Consider the following 19,187-nt stretch of genomic DNA (forward strand, 5'->3'; position numbering starts at 1 on the left):
TTATTTCATCACACCTATAAAACCCATTTATCTCTATAATCGTAAAAATATAACATCTAAAAGTCTTAAATGGGAGTATTTTTAAACGGAGGAAAATGAAACTGAACAGCAGAAAACTCGACATCTCCGTTAACGTGGACTGCTGTTGAGGACGGTGAAGCCCTTTGCCGATGCCCGCCCACCCTGTTTGCTCTTTTTTTCGTGACAATACCAGACGAATGCGCCTGCGTCACTTCTTCCCTTTGCTCCTTCTTTAGCCCCAGTCATGACCTAGGTGTTCTAAATGTTCTAATCAAAGGGTATATAAAATAAAACCGCGTAAAAGAAAGATAAAATTAAAGGCAGAAAATTATCTCCAAATTCACTGTAAAACATGTTTGCACTTAACCTATTTCTCACATACACGCAAAAATTTACAACAGTAAAACACAAGTTAATCACTTCTGATATGCCTCATATCCTCCACCTCTCTGCACAAATTTTAAAAATATTAATAAGCAATTCAAATCAAAATTACCATCATTAGAGAGACTATCAAATGACCTCATGTATAGTTAAGCAACATTACAATGTGCCATCAAACTCTGGAAAAAATGCTTCCTAGAACAGTTAATGGGATGATCATATTTAAAAAATGTAAAGTGTAAGAAAACCGATCCACAGTTTACCCCTATTATCTCATTTTCTCTCTTCCTGTTGCCCTATCCCCATCAAGAATTGTAAACTTCGAAGATACAAAATTATTATTAAATTAGGTGTGCCTTCTATAGACTATTAAAATAAGAGTTGAAGGCATAAATTTTGACATTGATTTTTCTTTAATTAAAATAGGAGTAAATGTACTTTAAACTGAATACCAGAAAATTATCAAAATTGAGATTACCAGTAAAGCCAGAGAGATATGGAGAACAGAAATACCAGTCTTAATTTTATTCCTGAAATGTAAAAAAAAACACCACGTGAGACTCAGGAGTCACGAATGTTATACTACTTCCCATCACTTACTCTGTCCCTACGGTCTCAGCAGGCGTCTACAAATCCTATCTGGCAAGCGTAACAAGAGTGTATCTTCATTCTGCAATAGTAATTGTAGGTTAACTCTCAATTATTATCAATTTTGGGTCTACTTTTTGATTAGAGAAAGATTCTGAGAGCCCCTATGATTTTGTTAGCATCTGATAGTGTCGATTTTCTTCCAGAGTCAAAAGTAAAAAGCATGAGGTGACTTATCTGTGCTATCCGCATTTTCCCTCCCTTCTATTTATGTAAAATAATATATTGAAGTTAGAATAACTGAGGGCATGCCCTTTGTCTGAAAAGTTGGTACACGGGAAGAAATTCAGTCCTCGGATCCCTAAAAGCTATAAAGAACCTGGATCACTTTTCCACATACAAGCTTTGTTTTAGAAGCACACAAAGCTCATTTTGGAGTCAAATGGAGAAGTCTGTGACATACAGCACATAGACTGATTCTAACAGATGGATTTTTCTTGAAATAACTTCATTAGTTAATCATTTCTTCTGCATATACTTTTTCTAGCTAATTGATGTAGCCGCCAGCTGGAGCTGGGAAGTATCATCCAAAGAAACGCGTAGGTAAGGAAAAAAAATCCAATCATTTCACCAAGTCTAGGGTGAAACATCTATGAATTTTACCATGACATCCTTGAAAGTAAAATTTTTTCTTTAAAAAGATTTTTCTTTACCTTACTCCAAAACCTCACCTGATCCGTGTTTAAACTGAATTATTTGTAAAAAAACAAAAAACAAAAAACAAAAAAACCCAAAACTTAAAACTTTAATAAATATAGATCAGGTTTTCCCAAACTCAACATTATTGACTGGTGCCATTGTGGGCCAGATAATCATGTGTGCGCGTGTGGGGTGGGTTGTCCCATGCACTGTGGGCTGTTAAGCAGCATCTCTGGCCTCACCTCACAGGATTTCAGTAGCATTCCCTGTTCTGACAACCAAAAATGTCTCCAGACATTGCCAAACGTCCCTGGGGACAAAACTGTCCCACCTGAAAATCACTGTTCTAGAAGTAGGTTGTTCCTACTTTTTAATTCAATTTTGAAAATAATTAGATATAGGCACATATGGATATATTTAACTTCAGACATGTCTAACATATTACAAATTGTTGCCTTTTAGTCAGATAAATGACATTGTTTCTTTTTTGAGGGGGTATTGTTTAAACAGCTAATGCTTTCATAAATCTCTCTGTGTAAACAAAATTAAAAAAAGAAAAGAAAACATAGACAAGTGGTTTATTACTACCAGTGAATATTAATTATCTAAGGAGTGTCATCATCTTCATCATCAAAATTATTAAGGATTTCTGTTCCTTTAGGGAAGGTCTTTACGTGGCTGCATGAATAGATAAATAACAAAATCCTGTGTTGGGATCACTTGAGATATAAATGATAAATTATCAGTCTAGTTGCCTAAGGCATTTTTAAATAAGGGAAAGCAGTATAATTTAATGAAATGGACATTGAGAAAACTAGATCTGTTTTGACTTTACTATATATTTAGGGGGCTCACAAAAAGATTAGGCACTAGTCTTTGAAATTCAGCAGTAAATATAATGTTCACTTCTTATTTATCACTTAGTCATTTTCCCCTAGTTTATATGTGGATGGATCTGGGTCAAGTATGATAGGAATAAGATGCTAATTACCATGTCTTTAGAAGGGAAACAATGAGCCTATTCTACTCTAGAGTGAAGGTCAGAATATAACAACATAAAGTATACAGTCATTCATATGTTAAAAAAAAAAGTACTAAATTCCATCCAAATTGCTATCTTTCCAGCAAAAGTTTTCTAACACAGATTAGCTCAAGCAGGCTTTTAATATAAGATAAATTTAACATTGATCAATTCCATGTTTGAATGTATAATTTCTCCCTCTGAATCAAGATAGTTACCTAAAAACTTTAGTGTCTGTTTTCCTAGACTTTTCACTGAAAGAATTTAGACTTTCCATTTTATTTTTTTTTTAATTCCTCATTTTAAATGGAGAGGTTAGGCCGTGCAGGTGTTCACTTTTGGTTTTAGATCACACTTTCCTTTAGCACGGCAGACGAAAAATAACACCTTTTGAGATTTCACCTACATGGCCGAACCGTCCCGCACTACCTACTCGCCTTACGGGTGCATTAGAGCTTCGCGTCATTGGAAGTCCCCCCGGCCCGGCGGGGCCAGCGACGCCTGCCCACTTACTCTCTGCGGGTTCCTTAGACCTGCGGCCGCTGGACGACTTCCTCAGCAGGCTTCGGCCCGAGGTAAAGAGGCTGGTTAGTTCTTCCAAAGGACTCGTGGGCGTCCGGGACCGGGAGCCGCTGGGAGCCGCCCCGTAGGTGTTGACCGAGGCGTTGACCATCTTGCTCCCATCCTGCGACACGGGCCTGGTGGTCGAATGAGGCACCGAGGGAGAGCTCCTTGAGAGGCTGCCAGAGTGCACGGCGTCGTAGGGGGGAGGCCTTTTGAGGCTCAAGGGGGTGAGGGACCGCCCCATGCTCACCGGAGACGGGGAGGCCGAGTGGCTCTTCGGGAAGCCGTGGGGGGACTGCGTTCGGTACAGAGTGGCTGGCGGGGGCGGGGACGAGGAGAGCGCGGAGGCGGCGGCGGCGGGCCCCAGGGCCCCGCCCTGGTCCTTGTCCAGCTTAGGGTGGCCGGCGCTGTGCGGGGGCGGCGCGGACGGAGACGCCCCGGCCTGCTTCAGGTAGGACACGTGCTCCAGCACGGGAAGCTTGGTGACCTCCAGTGGCGTGAGCGGGGACTCGTCGGAATTCGGGGAGCACTGCGCGGGGGCCGGAGGGAAGGCCAGCAGCGGCGGTCTGTGCGGAAGCAGGTTCGGGAAGGGCGGGGGGATGTCGCAGAGCGAACCCTTGGGGGCGCATGGCACTGAGGGCTTGGCGAAGTCCAAGTCAGGCACCGTGGGCGTAGCACACTGCGAAGAGCAACTGTGATGGTCAAGGTCGCATTTGGAGTCCTGGCCCAAGTCGTCAAAGATGGGGTATTTCATTTCCTCGTAGACGGCCTCCCCCTGGTCGTCGTCCTCTCTCCTGAAGTCTCGGAGGATGTTGCCCACCATCTCGATGTACACTGGCTCCTCCTCCTCGGGGTCCCCCGCGGGGCTGCCGACCTGGGACATGGACGGGTCGCGAGGGAGCGACGTCCTCCGGGGCCCGTGCTTTTTCATGTACGTTTCATCGAAAGACGTGCTGAGCTGAGTGTTTGGGTTCCGCTTCGGTTTGGGAGGAGGAATCTTCTTAGAATATTCGTCACTGTTGGGTCTTGGTTTGGCTGAAACTAAAAAAAGAGAGAAAAGGAAAGGAAAGTTGATGAATACGCCAGTAAAGTTTTAGAACACGATTTGCACCTAGATTTACTCTTGTACACTTTTGGTGGGAGGGATAGCCTAACTCGAGGCTTAGGCTAAAATTCAAACAGAAGTCGATTATTTCCTATAGTTAGAAAAACCTGATGACAGAAAAATAGTCATACTTATCCCAAACTAATGTTACTAATCCAACACTGGTAGATGCATTAAAAACCAGGACTATTTGTCCCTTTGTCTCAGGATTTCTAAATAGCAACCTTCAGATGCAGCACGTTGGATAAAAATAATTACAAACTTCATAAAGACTAATTTCCATGAATTTGCAGAGAAACTCAAGGGAAAAAAATCTAGAGTTTCTGTTAGCACAAATGGTCACAAAAATACCATGGGGACTGAGTTCTTTGAATGATGTAGCTATTGTCCGTAATCGCATCTTGCTTTCATTTCGGATAAAAATGTCTCAGCCTGCTAGACTTAATCTCTGCTTTGGTACAGATAAGTAACTTCTACAGGGTTGGGCCTGCAACTTCAGGGGAAACTGACATGAAAATCTTATGGGTCCAGACAGGTTAATCTCCAAATCTTCAGGTGTTGTTGATTAGGGTGTATTCGTTTTTATTTGTAAGATTTCTTATGATATCCCAAATGCGATCTCGGAATAAATTTATTAGATATATTGTCCTGACACATAAGAATGACATCGAGAATTTTGCCAGGGAAGAATCCACAGGATGACATGTAAGCTTCAGAAATAATTCCTGGAAACTCACAGATACGTGGACCAGCGTATCCCACAGCCTGCTGGAAGCCGCCCCCCCACCCCAAGTCCTTGGGAGGGAACACCAGCTTCTGACACCTACAGTGCAGTGGAACAAGCTCCCAACATGTCTGTGACTGAAATTAATTGTTTAGCACGCAGGGAAGGTACCAGAGTCTTGTTATTATCTCATTATCTCATTGTGTTGATATATGATTACAGTGATTACCATTATTATGCAATGTGGCAGAATGTAGTTGCTTGTGGTAAATGGTAGCATATAATGAAAGTTGACAATATAGCTTCTAGGTGTAAAACTAAGAGAAAATAACAGGCTTCTCTATAATTTGCAGCCTCAAGGAGGAGGGTGTCAAGGCACAAATCAGGAAACACCTGAAATTGCCTTTGTTTTTACCAACTAGCACACTTAAGACACAGGAACTTACTAAAGGAGAAGCAAAGAGTAGTTAGGCAGCTGCTGTACACACATCAATCATGCCTTTAGAGAAAGGGAACCAATCAAATATTCTAGAAGTGGCCATGCTGCTCATTTTTCTAGGTCATATCTGCTTTCCGATATTCCATTCTGTTGTGCCCAAGATGTTGATTTTACTCACAACAAAGAAACAGCTTTTTGAACTGAAGATAATGTATCTAGACCTTTCCTTTAACTCAGAAAAAACTAGATGTCATTTTCCAGGGAGTAGAGCAGTGGATGCTTTTAGTTCCAAGAGCAAAAAGTCTGGAGACATAATGGGGTGAAAAATACCCAGAGAATTCTTTAGGAGGGACCCCAAGCGACCAACAGCTCTTCTCTGTATCTTCGGCTAGTTTAAGTATTTTTGGTATTGAAATCTATTGTACATATTAATTTTCACAATTTAAATGTCATCAGATTATATACACAAATCTGAGCCCAAATAGAGTAAGATTTTACATCCTTGAACAAGGCTGACTTAGTTCTGGAGGGACTTCGAAAGATTCAGGACCAAGAACAGATGCACTCCCAGACGAGTCCCCTGAAGCTCATTTCCTGATCCTCCGTCTCAGTGCATCATTCTAAACTGAGTAAACTAACTTATGCTCTGGAAAAATAGTTGCCACTGACTCTTGAGTTCTAGGGATTGCGTGGTGTAGGGGTGGAGGTGTCCACAGAGGAAGGGAGTCTGAATAGTGAAGTGCTCTGTGAATGGAGGGTTCACCTAAAGCCAGGAATTAATGTGTGTCCATGTGATGGGTAACTCCATTGTATGGAAACAGTCATACTCAGAATTAAGATTTTGGTTTGTCTCTCTCCTAAATTATAATTCACTTTTGTTTTCTTTGACCCTTCACTAAAGTCAGACATTCCAAAGTAGGCATGGGTAACGGCATGGAGAGCAATAGGACAGGCAAAATTCAAGCATCTACTGAACCCAAGCCCAGGTAACAACGGCTTGGGCTCAGTAGAATGTGATAGTCCAGATTCACAGGAAGTGAGGGGGTCAGTGGTAGAGCTGGGAGTGACATGATACTCAGTAAAACAGCAGCTTCGTGAGCAACCCTGGACCCAATAGCCTTCTTTTCATGTAGATTACAAGGCTGCCTTGGGAATGAGCAAGACCAATGCTTGGGTTGCATTCAAAATGTCAGCAAATTATATTCATTTTGTTTGCCATAAGAAACAGGAAAAAATGGAATAAAGACTCTTGTTATTTATAAAATGATTGAAGAAAGAGAAGGTTCTGTTCTAGAACACAATACAGTTGGAATTAAGGTGAAACGCTCAGAAGGAATTTAGAGAATCCGTTTGTACTGTGAGAGTAAATTTAATGCCAAACCAAGTACCAATATTGTTTGACAAAGGGCGAATAAAATATCATAGGTATCTCTTATGGTGACCCTGAGATACTCAAAACTGACTGTTGCAATGGACTGAATCATGTTTGCCCAAGTTCATGTTGAAGTCCTAACCCTCAGTGATAGGGTACTTGGAGCTGGGGTCTTTGGGAGATAATTAGGCTTAGGTGGGATCATAGAGGTGGAGCCCTCCTCGTAGATGGGATTAGGGCCCTTGTAAGAAGAGGCACGAGAGGGTGTGCTTGTCCTCTCATTCTCTCCCCGACGCGCCGGCACAGCAAGAAGGAGGCCCTCTACAAGCCAGGAAGAGAGCTCTCGCCAGAAACCAACCATGCTGTCACCTTGGTCTTGGACTTCTGGTCTAAAAAACTGTAAAATAAATTTCTGTTGTTTAAGCCACCTAGTCTCGGATAGTTTGTTATGGCAAAGATTAATTTAGATTAACTGTGTATTTATTAAGCCCTACATGAGGCCCCTCTTCTGCCAAGTGGTGAGCACTTGTTTTAACTTCTTCCTTGGAATTGGAGTGCTTTAACTAGCTCTGTTATTTTAAGAATTAATACAACTCTATCCCAGTCTTTTAAATACAATTGTCCCCCACTCCAGCCCCACACTTCCTCACCCCTGAAACCGTGTCACAGAGAGCACATTACAGGTGAAAGAGAGGTGCTCTTCCCAGGTAGCCACCCAGGAGCACCCTCCCAACCACATGACCTATTGTTACGGTTCTTCTCAGTCTGACTCGGCAACCTCTGACTTGGGCCAAGACATTTGCCATTCGATTCCAACCCATGGTCTGGATGTGTTTTTGTTTGCCATTGTCATTTGCTTTGGTCTTTTGATTCCTCACCCCTCTCTGCTCTGCTGCCCACCAGCTGAAGCGATTCTCCAGCCATCCTTGCCCAGGAAATGCTTTGTTACACAGGCAAGCTTCTCCCCCCTCCCCTTCCCTGTGTGCTGAAGCAGCGAATGCAAGCGGACTCATACAATTCAAGCAAGCACATTTTGTTTCCTGGTCTCTTCCTGTGTATTAATCCCAATTTAAAATGAGAGTCCTGAGGCTTATGTAGAGAGTAAAGTATTAAGGAAATTACAGATGATCAGATTGAATAAACAGATTCGTTCCTTCAGTATTGGGACGGTTTTTCTCCCCACTCCCAGCATTACCTGCTTTTCATTCCATACCCCCTTGGAGTCTCATGCCTGTCTCTGGAAAATCAGAGGAGGATACAGTTTCTTTTCTAATGAACTCTTTTTTCTCTCCACTTACCACTTATAATGTGGCTTACCTTAGTCCAAGTACTGAGTAAATAACTCAGGGATCCATAAAAATTTGTTTCAACTGTCATATGTTTTTTTCTTTTAAATTTTACCCATATAAGGTGAAGTCTGAAATTTTAAGTAACATTGTCACATAATTAATTGTACTTTTACCTCACTCTAGGGAATTAAGAACTGAAGAAAAATTCATGCTTAAAAAGTCACTTCTTTAAAAGGTACTTACAAATAGTCTTGAGATATATATATATATATATATATATATATATATATATATATATATATAGATGCTGAAATACTACTAATGTAAGACAAGAAAAATTGCATTGCGAATTTTAACAGCCAACCATAATATAAAGGTGATTTTTATTGCTATTAAATGAATTTTAAATTATTTCTAATAGGTCCAAAGATAGAAGCAATAATTTCTGTTCCGCTCCAGGACACAAATTCTAATGCTTAAAATAGTGTATGACAGTAGCATTGAATAAGCAGAAAATGACATTTTTGAAATGAGATACCTGAGAACTAAGGTCAGGCACAGCTTTCAGTCAGGCCCAGATGATCTGGCTTTCACACTTAATTTTGGAAATCCACCATCTCTCTTGTCAACCTAGCTTTCTGGAATAAATGTTTCCTTTTCCAAAACCAGGCTATTGTGTTTGTGGGTGTTCTTGACTGAAGACATGTTAAAAGAGCCACAACACAGGTCAGTATTTCCTCTCTTAGAAAGTCTCTGGTCACAGAATCTCAGAATTTCAAGGGCTTTCACAGATTAGCCAGTCCAAACACCATATGTGACTAAGGAAGAAATATAAATTCCTTATTGGCTACTGTTAAGAAATTTTTTAATCTCATACTTTATTTATTGTGTGTGTTTTTATTTTTATTTATTTTTATTGAATTTATTGGGGCAACATTGGTTAATAAATTTATAGTATATTATATAGAATTGTATATAGTACAATTCCGTAACACATCACCTGTATCGTGTATTACGTTTTCACCACCCCGAGTTAAGTCTCTTTCCAGCACCGTTCTCTCTCCCACCCCCCCACCCTTTACCCTTTTCTACTTCCTTTTCCCTCTGGTAATCACCTTACTGTTGTCTGTCTGTGAGTCTCTTTTGTTTTGCTTTCTTTCATTTTGTTTAATCCCTTCACCTTTTTCACCCCGCCCCCAACCCCGCCCCCAATCTGTTATGCCTTTTCAAACAAAGGGAAAAGCTGCGATTGCATTATTTTGATCTCATTATATTGTATACTGCATGAAGTATTATTTTAGGTCTTCTCTGCCTATGCTATGATGATGGAACCGTAACTTTTATTTTAGCTCCAGTTATACAAGTACATTTAAAGAGGTGATTCAAATCAGGAAATAAGAGTCCAGCGGAGGGAAGTAAGGTCCACACTGAGTGATACTAGTGCTGATTCTAGAAGGTGAGAGACACATTTCTCACTTTCAGCAGAATTGTGCTTACAATAACTCTCTTCTCACAACTCACGATTCTAAGCGTTTGAGGGATATTTTTATTTTCACAGTCACAAGCCCCACAATACCATCTGTGAATAGTTCCTTTTTTCTTTTCTTTTTCCTTTTAAGAAGGTGATTGTAAAGGGACGGAAGTTGCAGATGCCTTCGGTCTAGTACAGGAGAACCAAGAACGTGTGATCATTGAATTTTCAGTTGTAGGACCTGTGTTCCTCCTCCTGGACATGGTGACAATATAAACAAAGAACTCACATCAAAGCTCAGATGGAAACAAGATATGGAACAGGGTCACCAATGTGGCTTTCAAGCCAGTGGGACTGAACAAGTCTTGGCTTAAGCTAGGAGACACGAGTATCTCTTCTTTGCCTCAACCAAGCTGCATAACTTTCGACAAATTATTTGGAATACAATTTTATTGATATTCACTTTTGTCATATAGTCAGTACGGGACCTTAATCAGAACCATTGGTTGTTTTTTAACTACTCATCTCATTAGTTATAAAATAAAATTGGAGTTTTGTAACCAATATTTTGGGGAAAAAAGAATAGATTAGAAAATCTGAGTGTGATATGGGTAAAATTTTGCTTCTTGAAATAATATCCATTTATAAATATATAAATATTTCCTAGGTCTCACATATCTCTTATTATAGGTTTTGATGAAGAATGTTTGAACAACCCTGAAGCAGAAGCTCTGTGGCTCACAGCTTTCAGCCAGGGCTCCATCCATTCTTCCCCTCACTGTCTGCGCATACTGGTCCATCCCTCAGGAGGCAGAGCCTGTTTCTTCTCCCCTTCAGTATGAAAGCTTTCTCCTTCTCCTGAAGAAAGTCAGGCACCATGAAAGAAAGTCTGACTACTTTGAGGTCACTGTGCTGTGAGGAAACCCCACATAACTACGGGAAAAGAACCTCCCCAAAATGAACCTCAATCAATAATAAAGATGAAACTGCAGCCATGTGAAGCTGAAACAGTCAATCCCCAGCTGTCTCAGTCATCTCAGGTGACAGGACAGACACGTGACCAGTGATATGTCATCCCCATCATACCCTACCAACCTCCTAACCCACAGACTTAGGAACAAATATGATCCTTGCTTCTGTGTCTCTAAATTGGAGGTAGTTTGTTATGCATGTATACACATCTGAAACTGGTGGCAGCAGGTCGGTGCTACTGCAACAAAAACCTAAAACTTGTGCACTGGCTTTGGGACTGAAGGATGGTGAGGAGACTGTTGGGAGGTTGAACAGTGGGAAGAAATCATTATGATTGGAGGCTGAAAAAAGGAGAGCTATGTTATACTTGGAAACAAAATGGCAAGACTACTGTATAAGGTACATACTGTAAAATGTACCAAATGAAATTGTGGCCCTGACTCAGTAGAGTTCTGGAAGAATGGGAACGTATCCATTGGCTTGTTTTACTCATGTACGACAAGGATTGCAAGAGAGAGGGAAGGATCAAGGGAGGAACTAACTATTCAGTTCTCAAGCAAAACAGAAAGGAAATAGTCCCACACAGGACTTGCCATGACACCTTCTCTGAGTAGCTAAAGGTTTACAAAGTGAAAAATGGCCATAGGGCAAAGGTCAAGTCCAGAGCTTTGCCAGTCAAATGTAATCTTGGAGTAATAATCAAACTAAGGGTGTGGATACAAGGGACTTTGTTGAGAACTCTGGCTTTTAATACCTGATATATGTTCCACAACACCCTGATCATAATCCTAAGGAGAGATAGGCCTGCCTCCAATCAATCTGTGTTTCTGTATTTTGTCTAAAGAAAACAGAGTATAAGTTGATTCACAAGAAAATCACAAAAATTATAAAGGAGTTTTGCCAACTTAGACTAAAATGGGCAGAGAGAGATCAAATTTACATTTAAAAAATCTTTGGGCCCCAAACTTTGAAAGGCTGGAAAAGAGCTGACAAAACTACTCAGCTCCAGCTCAGATACAGGTCATTTCTTACAGACAAGAAAGGATGACTTGACAGCAGATCTAAGAGCTCACAGAGCAAAGCCAAGAGCCACAGAGAACCAAAGCTGGGGGCAGAAACTAAGCCTTAATCAGTAACTACTTTCTGCCCTTGGAATAGGGAGAACTAGCTACATGTAGGCAAATGACCCATGACCTCTATGTGCCTCTCTCCCTCCCAGCCCCCACTTTTTTTGAAAATCCTCACCCAAGGATATGCTTATTGATTTTAGAGAGAGAGAGAGAGAGATCACTGTGAGAGAGAAACATCAATGGATTGCTTACTGTACGTGCCTTGACCAGGGATTGAACCCACAACCTAGGTATGTGCCTTGACCAGGAATCAAATCTGAAACCTTTTTCTGTGTGAGATGACACTCAGACCAACTCAGACACCCAACCAGGGAAGCCGCCACTTGTCTGCATGGAACTGTATATTGCAGTTTTTCTCTTCCAGACCCTCCAGTCTATGCCAGGCTCTGCAGCGCAGATAAACTGTACTTTCAGTTCAAACATTCTTTGTACGTGAGAGGTTGCACCCAAGGAGCCTCCTAGCACATGGGCATGATTTAAATCATGAAATACTGAATTTTAAGCTGATGTTGTAATGCAAGGAAACATTTCCCCAACAGGGTGACAGTATTTTGCCTATTGGAAACATTGGGGCCAGGAAGCAAATGGTGATCGATTCTTCAAACGCAGCCACCCTCTGATCCTTCCCTCCTTCTATCAACAGGCAGAGTCCATCTTTCTCTCCTAAATCAGGATTGACCTTGACCAATAGAATGTGGCATTAGTGATACTGAGTCTTGGACTTAGAACCAACAGCTTTCACTTCCTCTATCTTGAAAGCCAGTGGGCATGCAAGACCTCCTAGACCAACATCCTCTGAAGAAGCTCAGCCTAGTTGTGTGAAGAAGCCATGGGGGAAAGAAAGACAGACCAGACATGTGAGTGAAGAAGTCTCCGACCTTCCAACTACTCCCAACTGCCAGCTGAATTCAGCCAAATAAGTGACCCCAACCAATATCACACAAAGTAGGAGAACCACCCATATAAGCCAAGTCAACTCACAGAATAATAAGAAATAATAAATTGCTGCTGTTTTAAACCATAGCATTTTGGGTTGGTTTATTACACAGCAATAGATAACTTAGAAAAAAATGCCAAAATTAATTTCCTGTTTTGTGGATCTGTCATAGAAAATGTCACTGTTATTTTCATAGAAGTGCAGTGTGCACCCTGAGGAAACAAGACATCCTTCCAGACTAGAGAAATTAAGGAAGGAAGGCTACCTTCTGAGTATTACAAAATCACCGCAGTGTGATTCAGAGAAGAGAGAGAAAAAAAGACTGGATTGAAATCAGAGCAAAGGTGCTAACAAACATAAAGGAAGACAAACCCAAGGGCAGCTCCCAGCTAACAAACCAGGAGACCCAGAGCAAAACACGGTCCCCACCCCCAGCAGCACCCAGGGGCCACGGTCCTCCGCTATATCCCTGCTGTGTGGAAGGCCTCAGCGTGCTAGTAAAACTCGAAGCCTCCACATAGATGATTCTTATCAGTTCTTCCTATTCTAACTTCAGATTCACTAAGAAACCTTTGAATAATTTTCCAAAAATATTATACGTATCTTCTCTCTGCCTATTTTCATTAGAAACAAGCAAAGTGGAATTCAGTTTTTATAGACTACTATGAGCTGAACGTTTGCATTCCCCCCAAATTTACATGTTGAACTCCTAACAGCCAGTATGATTGTGGGAGATTTGGGCCCTGGAGAAGTGATGAGGTCATGAGGGTGTGGCCCTCATGAATGGAATTGTTGCTCTTACAAAAAAGAGACCCCAAGAGCTCCCTGGCCCCCCCCACCACAGGAGGACACAGTGAGGTGTCAACAACTGGGAACCTGGAAGTGACCTCTCAGCAGAGCCCAGCTGTGCTGGTACCCCAATCTTGTGCTCCCAGCTTCCAGAATTATAAGAAAGAAATTGCTGCTGCTATTAAGTTGCCCAGTATGTAGTATTCTGTTGTAGCAGCCCAAACAGTCCAAGATCTATGCTCACCTCTTTTGAGCTGGTTATGGTGACACCTTAGTTACTCTAGATATCTGATGAGAGGGAGTTTCTAAGCTTACAGATTGAAGGCCAGTCCTGTTGCAAGGCAAATTCACCACAGGAACACCCTCTCATGGGGTTCGGTCCAGGGAAGTAGCCAGCATTCCCAAGGAGACACAGCCCGCTGTTCACAAGGTTTATCACGGTGTCTAATTTCACATTTCCCTGCCAGGGCAGTATTTTGTTTCCAACTCCCACCCCTCCTGCCCTGGGCACGGGATGCTCTTTAGACACTGTAAAGGAAAGACATGTGGCCGTGCTGTAGGCGTTTCCTTGGCCACAATACTGACGTCACTCGGCTTCCACCTGCCGTTACATATTTTATGTAAGTCTAAAGGGGTGGGGAAAAGATCTGGAGGTAAGTGTCTATCGAACAGAGGAACTATTGTGCAGGGATGATCCCAGCCGGTCAGTGTGTGAAAATTTTAGGTCCCATAACTGACAAAAAATATTTGTTTGATAAACTTTAGTTAGGGTTCTGAACTTTCCTGCAGGCCCATCAGTTGACTTTTTTGTAAAATCCAATCTTACAACAACCTGGCCAACTCAGTTTACTAGATGCCCCCACCGTCTATACCCGATCGCTTAGGTACTTGATCAGGGTCTTCATGCTCCACCCACCACGGGTGATGTCTGATCTCACTGGCCTGTCTTCGGCAACAATCCAGCCAGAACCCCTATGCTCCTGTTGGTTCTTCTTAGTAATTTTCTATCTACTGACCCCTAGCCTGTCGCTTGGTTAGAAATCCCCACTTGCTTGTGTTGTGTTTAAAACTGAGTCATTTTCTATACTGAGATGCCTTTTCCTCTACTGCAACTGTCATAAATAAAATTTGTTTGTGCTACTTTATTCTGCAGCTCTGTTCTTTGTTTGACATCTGTCCACGATGCATGACTGGCTTCTTTGTGGTTCTCACATGTTAGCATAAAACTCAGTGATCTGGAGACGTCTTTCATGACCACCCAGTCTACCCTTCTTACCCTGGGTATTTCTCTTGTTTGTTTCTCAGTTGCTTAGGTAACGTTCTAGGTGTCTGTGTATGTATTTTCCCAACTGAGAGCAATGGTTCCCTATTTGTTTTGATCTTTGCTAAATTATCTGTGTAAAGTGACTAGAAATTCACAGGTTATTGATAAATAAATGTTCACTGTCCATTGAATTGGTCGACCTCTGCATTCTCTGAGTCAGCATTGAGTATTTCGGGTATTCTCCAGGGACCAGAACAAGTCTTGAACCCTATAATCTGCCATTTCCTTCGGCATTATTTGAATTCAGAGGCAGGGAAGTGATAGGCATATGCGGCACAGTTACAAAAGAAATGAAGGCGAAGGTGAGAGAGTGGTCAAAGGAAGAATACTGAACTGAACATTACATAGGAGTAGAAATTGACACAGGTTAAATAGTTTACCTGCCAAAATAGAGGCCCAGAAAAATTAACTGAGTAATTAAATGGTCCCCTTTTAGTTCCCTTACACTAAGGAAAGGCCCAAAGGGGACATGAAGGAACACAGGGCAGACAGAGTTCACAAGTTAGATCCTGCAAGTTAGAACACTTAAGGGCTAATGATTTTGTCAGCATTATACATGACCATGAATTTTAGGATTATAACAATTATTTCCTGAAAAAAAAACCTTCTTTGTTGATACAAAAATGTCACAATGTAAGAAATAGGAAACAAAAGCACCTTAAAACTCCTTTATGCCCCCATCCTTGGTATGTATGAAAGAGACACCATCAGCATACTGGGACGTCTCTGTGGTAGTAAAGAACTATTATAATAGTGTGCCAGATGTCCAACTGTAGCCAAACATAATTTCTACCTTTTTTTCCCTTGCCATTCTTCATATTGCCTTTCTTCTGGTTACCAAACTACCACTGTTCCCTCTACTTCTCAGGTATGTATGTGTTCAGACTTTGCTCTGGCATTTTTCTCTGCTTTTCTACCATGTGACCTGAACACACACCTTCCTATCCTTACAAGCCCAATTAAAGTATCTCCCTTACTCCCTGACCTCTTAGTCTTTTTTTCATTTGTACTTCATCTTTTTCTTTTTTGTGACTATCCTCATTTCCTATATTGTCCTTGGATATCATCTTCTCTTTTTGCTAAAGACTATATGCTTTCCTTCTCTCTTTACTAAAACTATAAGGCAGAATCAACTCATCCCTCTGAAACCCAAACAAACTTAATAGAATTGTTATCAAAAGGCATTTTTTTCTGTAACTACTGTATGTAATTGTTTACGGAATACTACACTACTAATGCATAATGATTTAAATTTTTCAAAACTTTCTCATATATTCCTTCAGATTTTCTTCCTTCTCTGTATTCTCAATGATTTTTAATAAAAGTTTATCTCCTGAGAGTCTTTAGGAGTATTTAATCTTTAAGACTAACTTTACTTAGAAAAAGAACTTAAATAACACTATATGTCTACAGTACTACAGGTTCCCTAAACCTAGAATGCTCTTGGTTTTATCTCTGTGTACCAACTGCCTCCACCCAGTGGGCAATCGAACGATACTCAGGAAGCTCAAGCTGGAGAAACAACATGCACATTTAAAACTTAGAGATATCTGCATTATTAAACCACTGGCTATATCCCTTTATCCCTTTGCACAAATAATTTGAAGCCATCAGTTTTACAGGTTCACAGCCACTATCGCTCATAGCATTACTACCTGCAGAGAAAGAAGTTACCAAACAAGCTCATTTTCTGAGTCTGGAGGGAAAAAAAGAAACGTGATAACAAAAAGTAGCCATGGAAAATGCATGATACGGAGCACCCAACAGCAGCTCAGTTATTTCTGATTTAACCCTGGAGGATATTATGTTAAGTGAAAGCACGTTGGGATAAAAATCCGATTAACGACTGGAATGTTTCCCGGTCCCTGGGGCGGTCAGGTCTATGGATGTGAATCCCTGCAGTGCCTTAGAGCTGGTCTACCAGGGATTCTCCTCTGCAAGTCTGTCCTGATGGAGATATAAAGATAGAAATGTGTGGTCTTTTCAAGTATTTGCGAACACAGAGCAAGCAGCATGGGCTTACAGAGCCAGAAAACATTGCATTCGACTTCACTGAAGTTGTTTTGATGGAGGCTAACATCTATCTAATGGAAAGACAGTGATAATAACAGGCATAATAGTAGTAGTAACAATAATGATTGTAATAATAATAGCTACCATGTATCAAATGCAGTTTTGGCATCAAGAAATGTGCTTTTGGGAAATTATTTAATCCCCACAATAGCCCTATGAATTAATACTACTATAAACCCCATTCCATAGGCACTATAATTACATGATAGAGAAACTGAATTACTTGTCCATGTGGTGGATTCACACTGTGAACCCAAGTGATCTGATTCTAGTGACCGTACTATCAAAGGATAATTTGTCTTTATAGTTGATGGTGCATATATGTTTTACAAATATATAACAAAGTTGTTTTAACTATTAAAAAAAAAAAAGCATTACCACTATTCTTCCGTGAGTCAGGTTAGCCTAAATTGCAATCCCAATTTATTAGTTGTGTAACCATGGAAAGGTGAATACTAACCCCTTTAAGTCTCCTTGAACTCAACTGTTTAATGGGTGTAACAATGCTTATTCACAAAGGGTGCCATGAGGATTTAAAGGACACTATACTTGAAGTATCCGAGTACTGCCTGGGCCATTGGAAGAGCTTAAAATGTAAAGCCAGTATCACTATCAATTATTATCAGTATTCATAAAAAATCTGTCTACGTTGGAAGACAGGCAATGAGAGCATATGCTTTCACACATACTTCCCATTTCTTTAACACTGAGCTATAAAAATTAATGGCGCCAATGCCAGAGACCCTACCAGTTCTGGGAAACTGTACAATGAGTGATTCCCTAAATATATAGATTTTATGTTCACTGAACTAGGGGATCAATATTTCAATTTCCTTCTCCATTAGGTTTATAGCCTATGTATATCCACATAATAGAATTTATCTGGAACAATGTAATTTTCTCTTTAAAATTATGTAGGCTTCAGAATTTTCTGAATATTGCCATTTCAGTGTTGGCTTTCTCAGTTTCTTATCAGCTTAAGCAGAAAAAAAAAAAAAAGAGAGATTTACCTTGGATGAGTTTTAATTTAAAAATGCAATTAAAATCAAAGCAAAAGAGAAAATGAAGGATGTAGATCACAGCTTGTGTGGCAAGGCAGAAAATTCAACAGATTAACACCTTTTATTCGAACTCTCTTTCTTCCGAACCACGGATATACCCTTTAGGTTTTGCCAGATGACATTTGGGGGTTGTCTTCTGTGCTTCTCAAATTTAGGAAAAGTATGACTAGTTTCTAAAAAAAGAGAGAGAAAGAAAGAGAGAGAGAATATTTCCAGAACACGAGGTGGCTCATCTCAAAGACATCCTAAAGTTTTATGCGACATGCATGTAACAAACATGTAAATTTATAATTTATGTTTCTGTGACTGGATGTCATAGCAGTCCCATTATGCCTGTATAATATAACCCCCCCCCCCGGTTTTGCAGTGTGCTTGGAAAGGGAAAGGATTTTCTTTTGTTTGTGCACAATTTGTACTTAACCCCAATGGTTCTATATTTCTTCTTTAAGTAGGCTATGTAAGTTCCATTTATCTTTCTCTAAATTCAGACGAGGAAAATGGTCCCATCCAAGCCAGGGCGGTGTAACACAGGTCAGAACCTCACTGACCAGGAGGAATAGACAGCGGCCAATTTTGGTTCTCAGTTCTTTGAAAACACAACACAAACGAAACAGCATTGGACCCCCAGAGCGCATAGCTTGACTTTTAAACCTAAGGCCTTAGATCAGTTTTGCTCTTTCTTCCTCAAATCATTTGTCAATTCTGTTTAATCTGCGGTAATTTCAGAAGAGGGGGCTCTAAGAAAGCAGGCTCATGGTGGGCTCTGTCACACAGTCCTAGAGCCTGCCTACCTCGGGAGAATTCAGGAGCTAGCTGAAATGGGTAGGACAGCTGCAGGCGTTATTATTTGGCTGTTTATAATAAAAGGCATTAAGATGACATCCATTCTAAACCAAAAATGTAAAAAAGAGAGGTCATTCAGTCTGTATTTTCCCAAATTAATCCCTGTGAGCATTTTCCCACTCATACCTTAAACATCTACCTCAACATCAGCTTGGGATCTTAGCCTAAAAGTTCAACTTGTAGACATTTTAAGCAAATGCTCTCAACCAAATTTCAAGGTATGTTTTCAAATTTAAATTTGTATTTCTATGATGTATACATACATGCGTGTGCGTGTGTATACACACAGATGATGGTATATGCACCTATGTATATGCAAATACACACAAAAAATGTAACATATGTATTATAGATACATTTATATGTCTATCTATTTCTTAC

At 40.7% G+C, this 19,187-nt stretch overlaps 1 protein-coding gene across 1 annotated transcript in view; it reads right to left on the reverse strand.

Annotated features, from left to right (window-relative positions):
- NYAP2 (neuronal tyrosine-phosphorylated phosphoinositide-3-kinase adaptor 2) overlaps positions 1-19,187 on the reverse strand; it is a 200,448-nt gene that overhangs the window by 70,289 nt on the left and 110,972 nt on the right. The window contains exon 4 of the mRNA XM_054586117.1: positions 3,227-4,318. Coding sequence (XP_054442092.1) covers positions 3,227-4,318 — 1,092 coding nt within the window. The remainder of the gene's footprint in view (positions 1-3,226; positions 4,319-19,187) is intronic.

The sequence above is a fragment of the Pteronotus mesoamericanus genome, unplaced genomic scaffold, assembly GCF_021234165.1.
Source record: "Pteronotus mesoamericanus isolate MK-2021 breed Mesoamerican mustached bat unplaced genomic scaffold, CSHL_Meso_final contig_90, whole genome shotgun sequence".
Taxonomy (NCBI): Eukaryota; Metazoa; Chordata; class Mammalia; order Chiroptera; family Mormoopidae; genus Pteronotus; species Pteronotus mesoamericanus.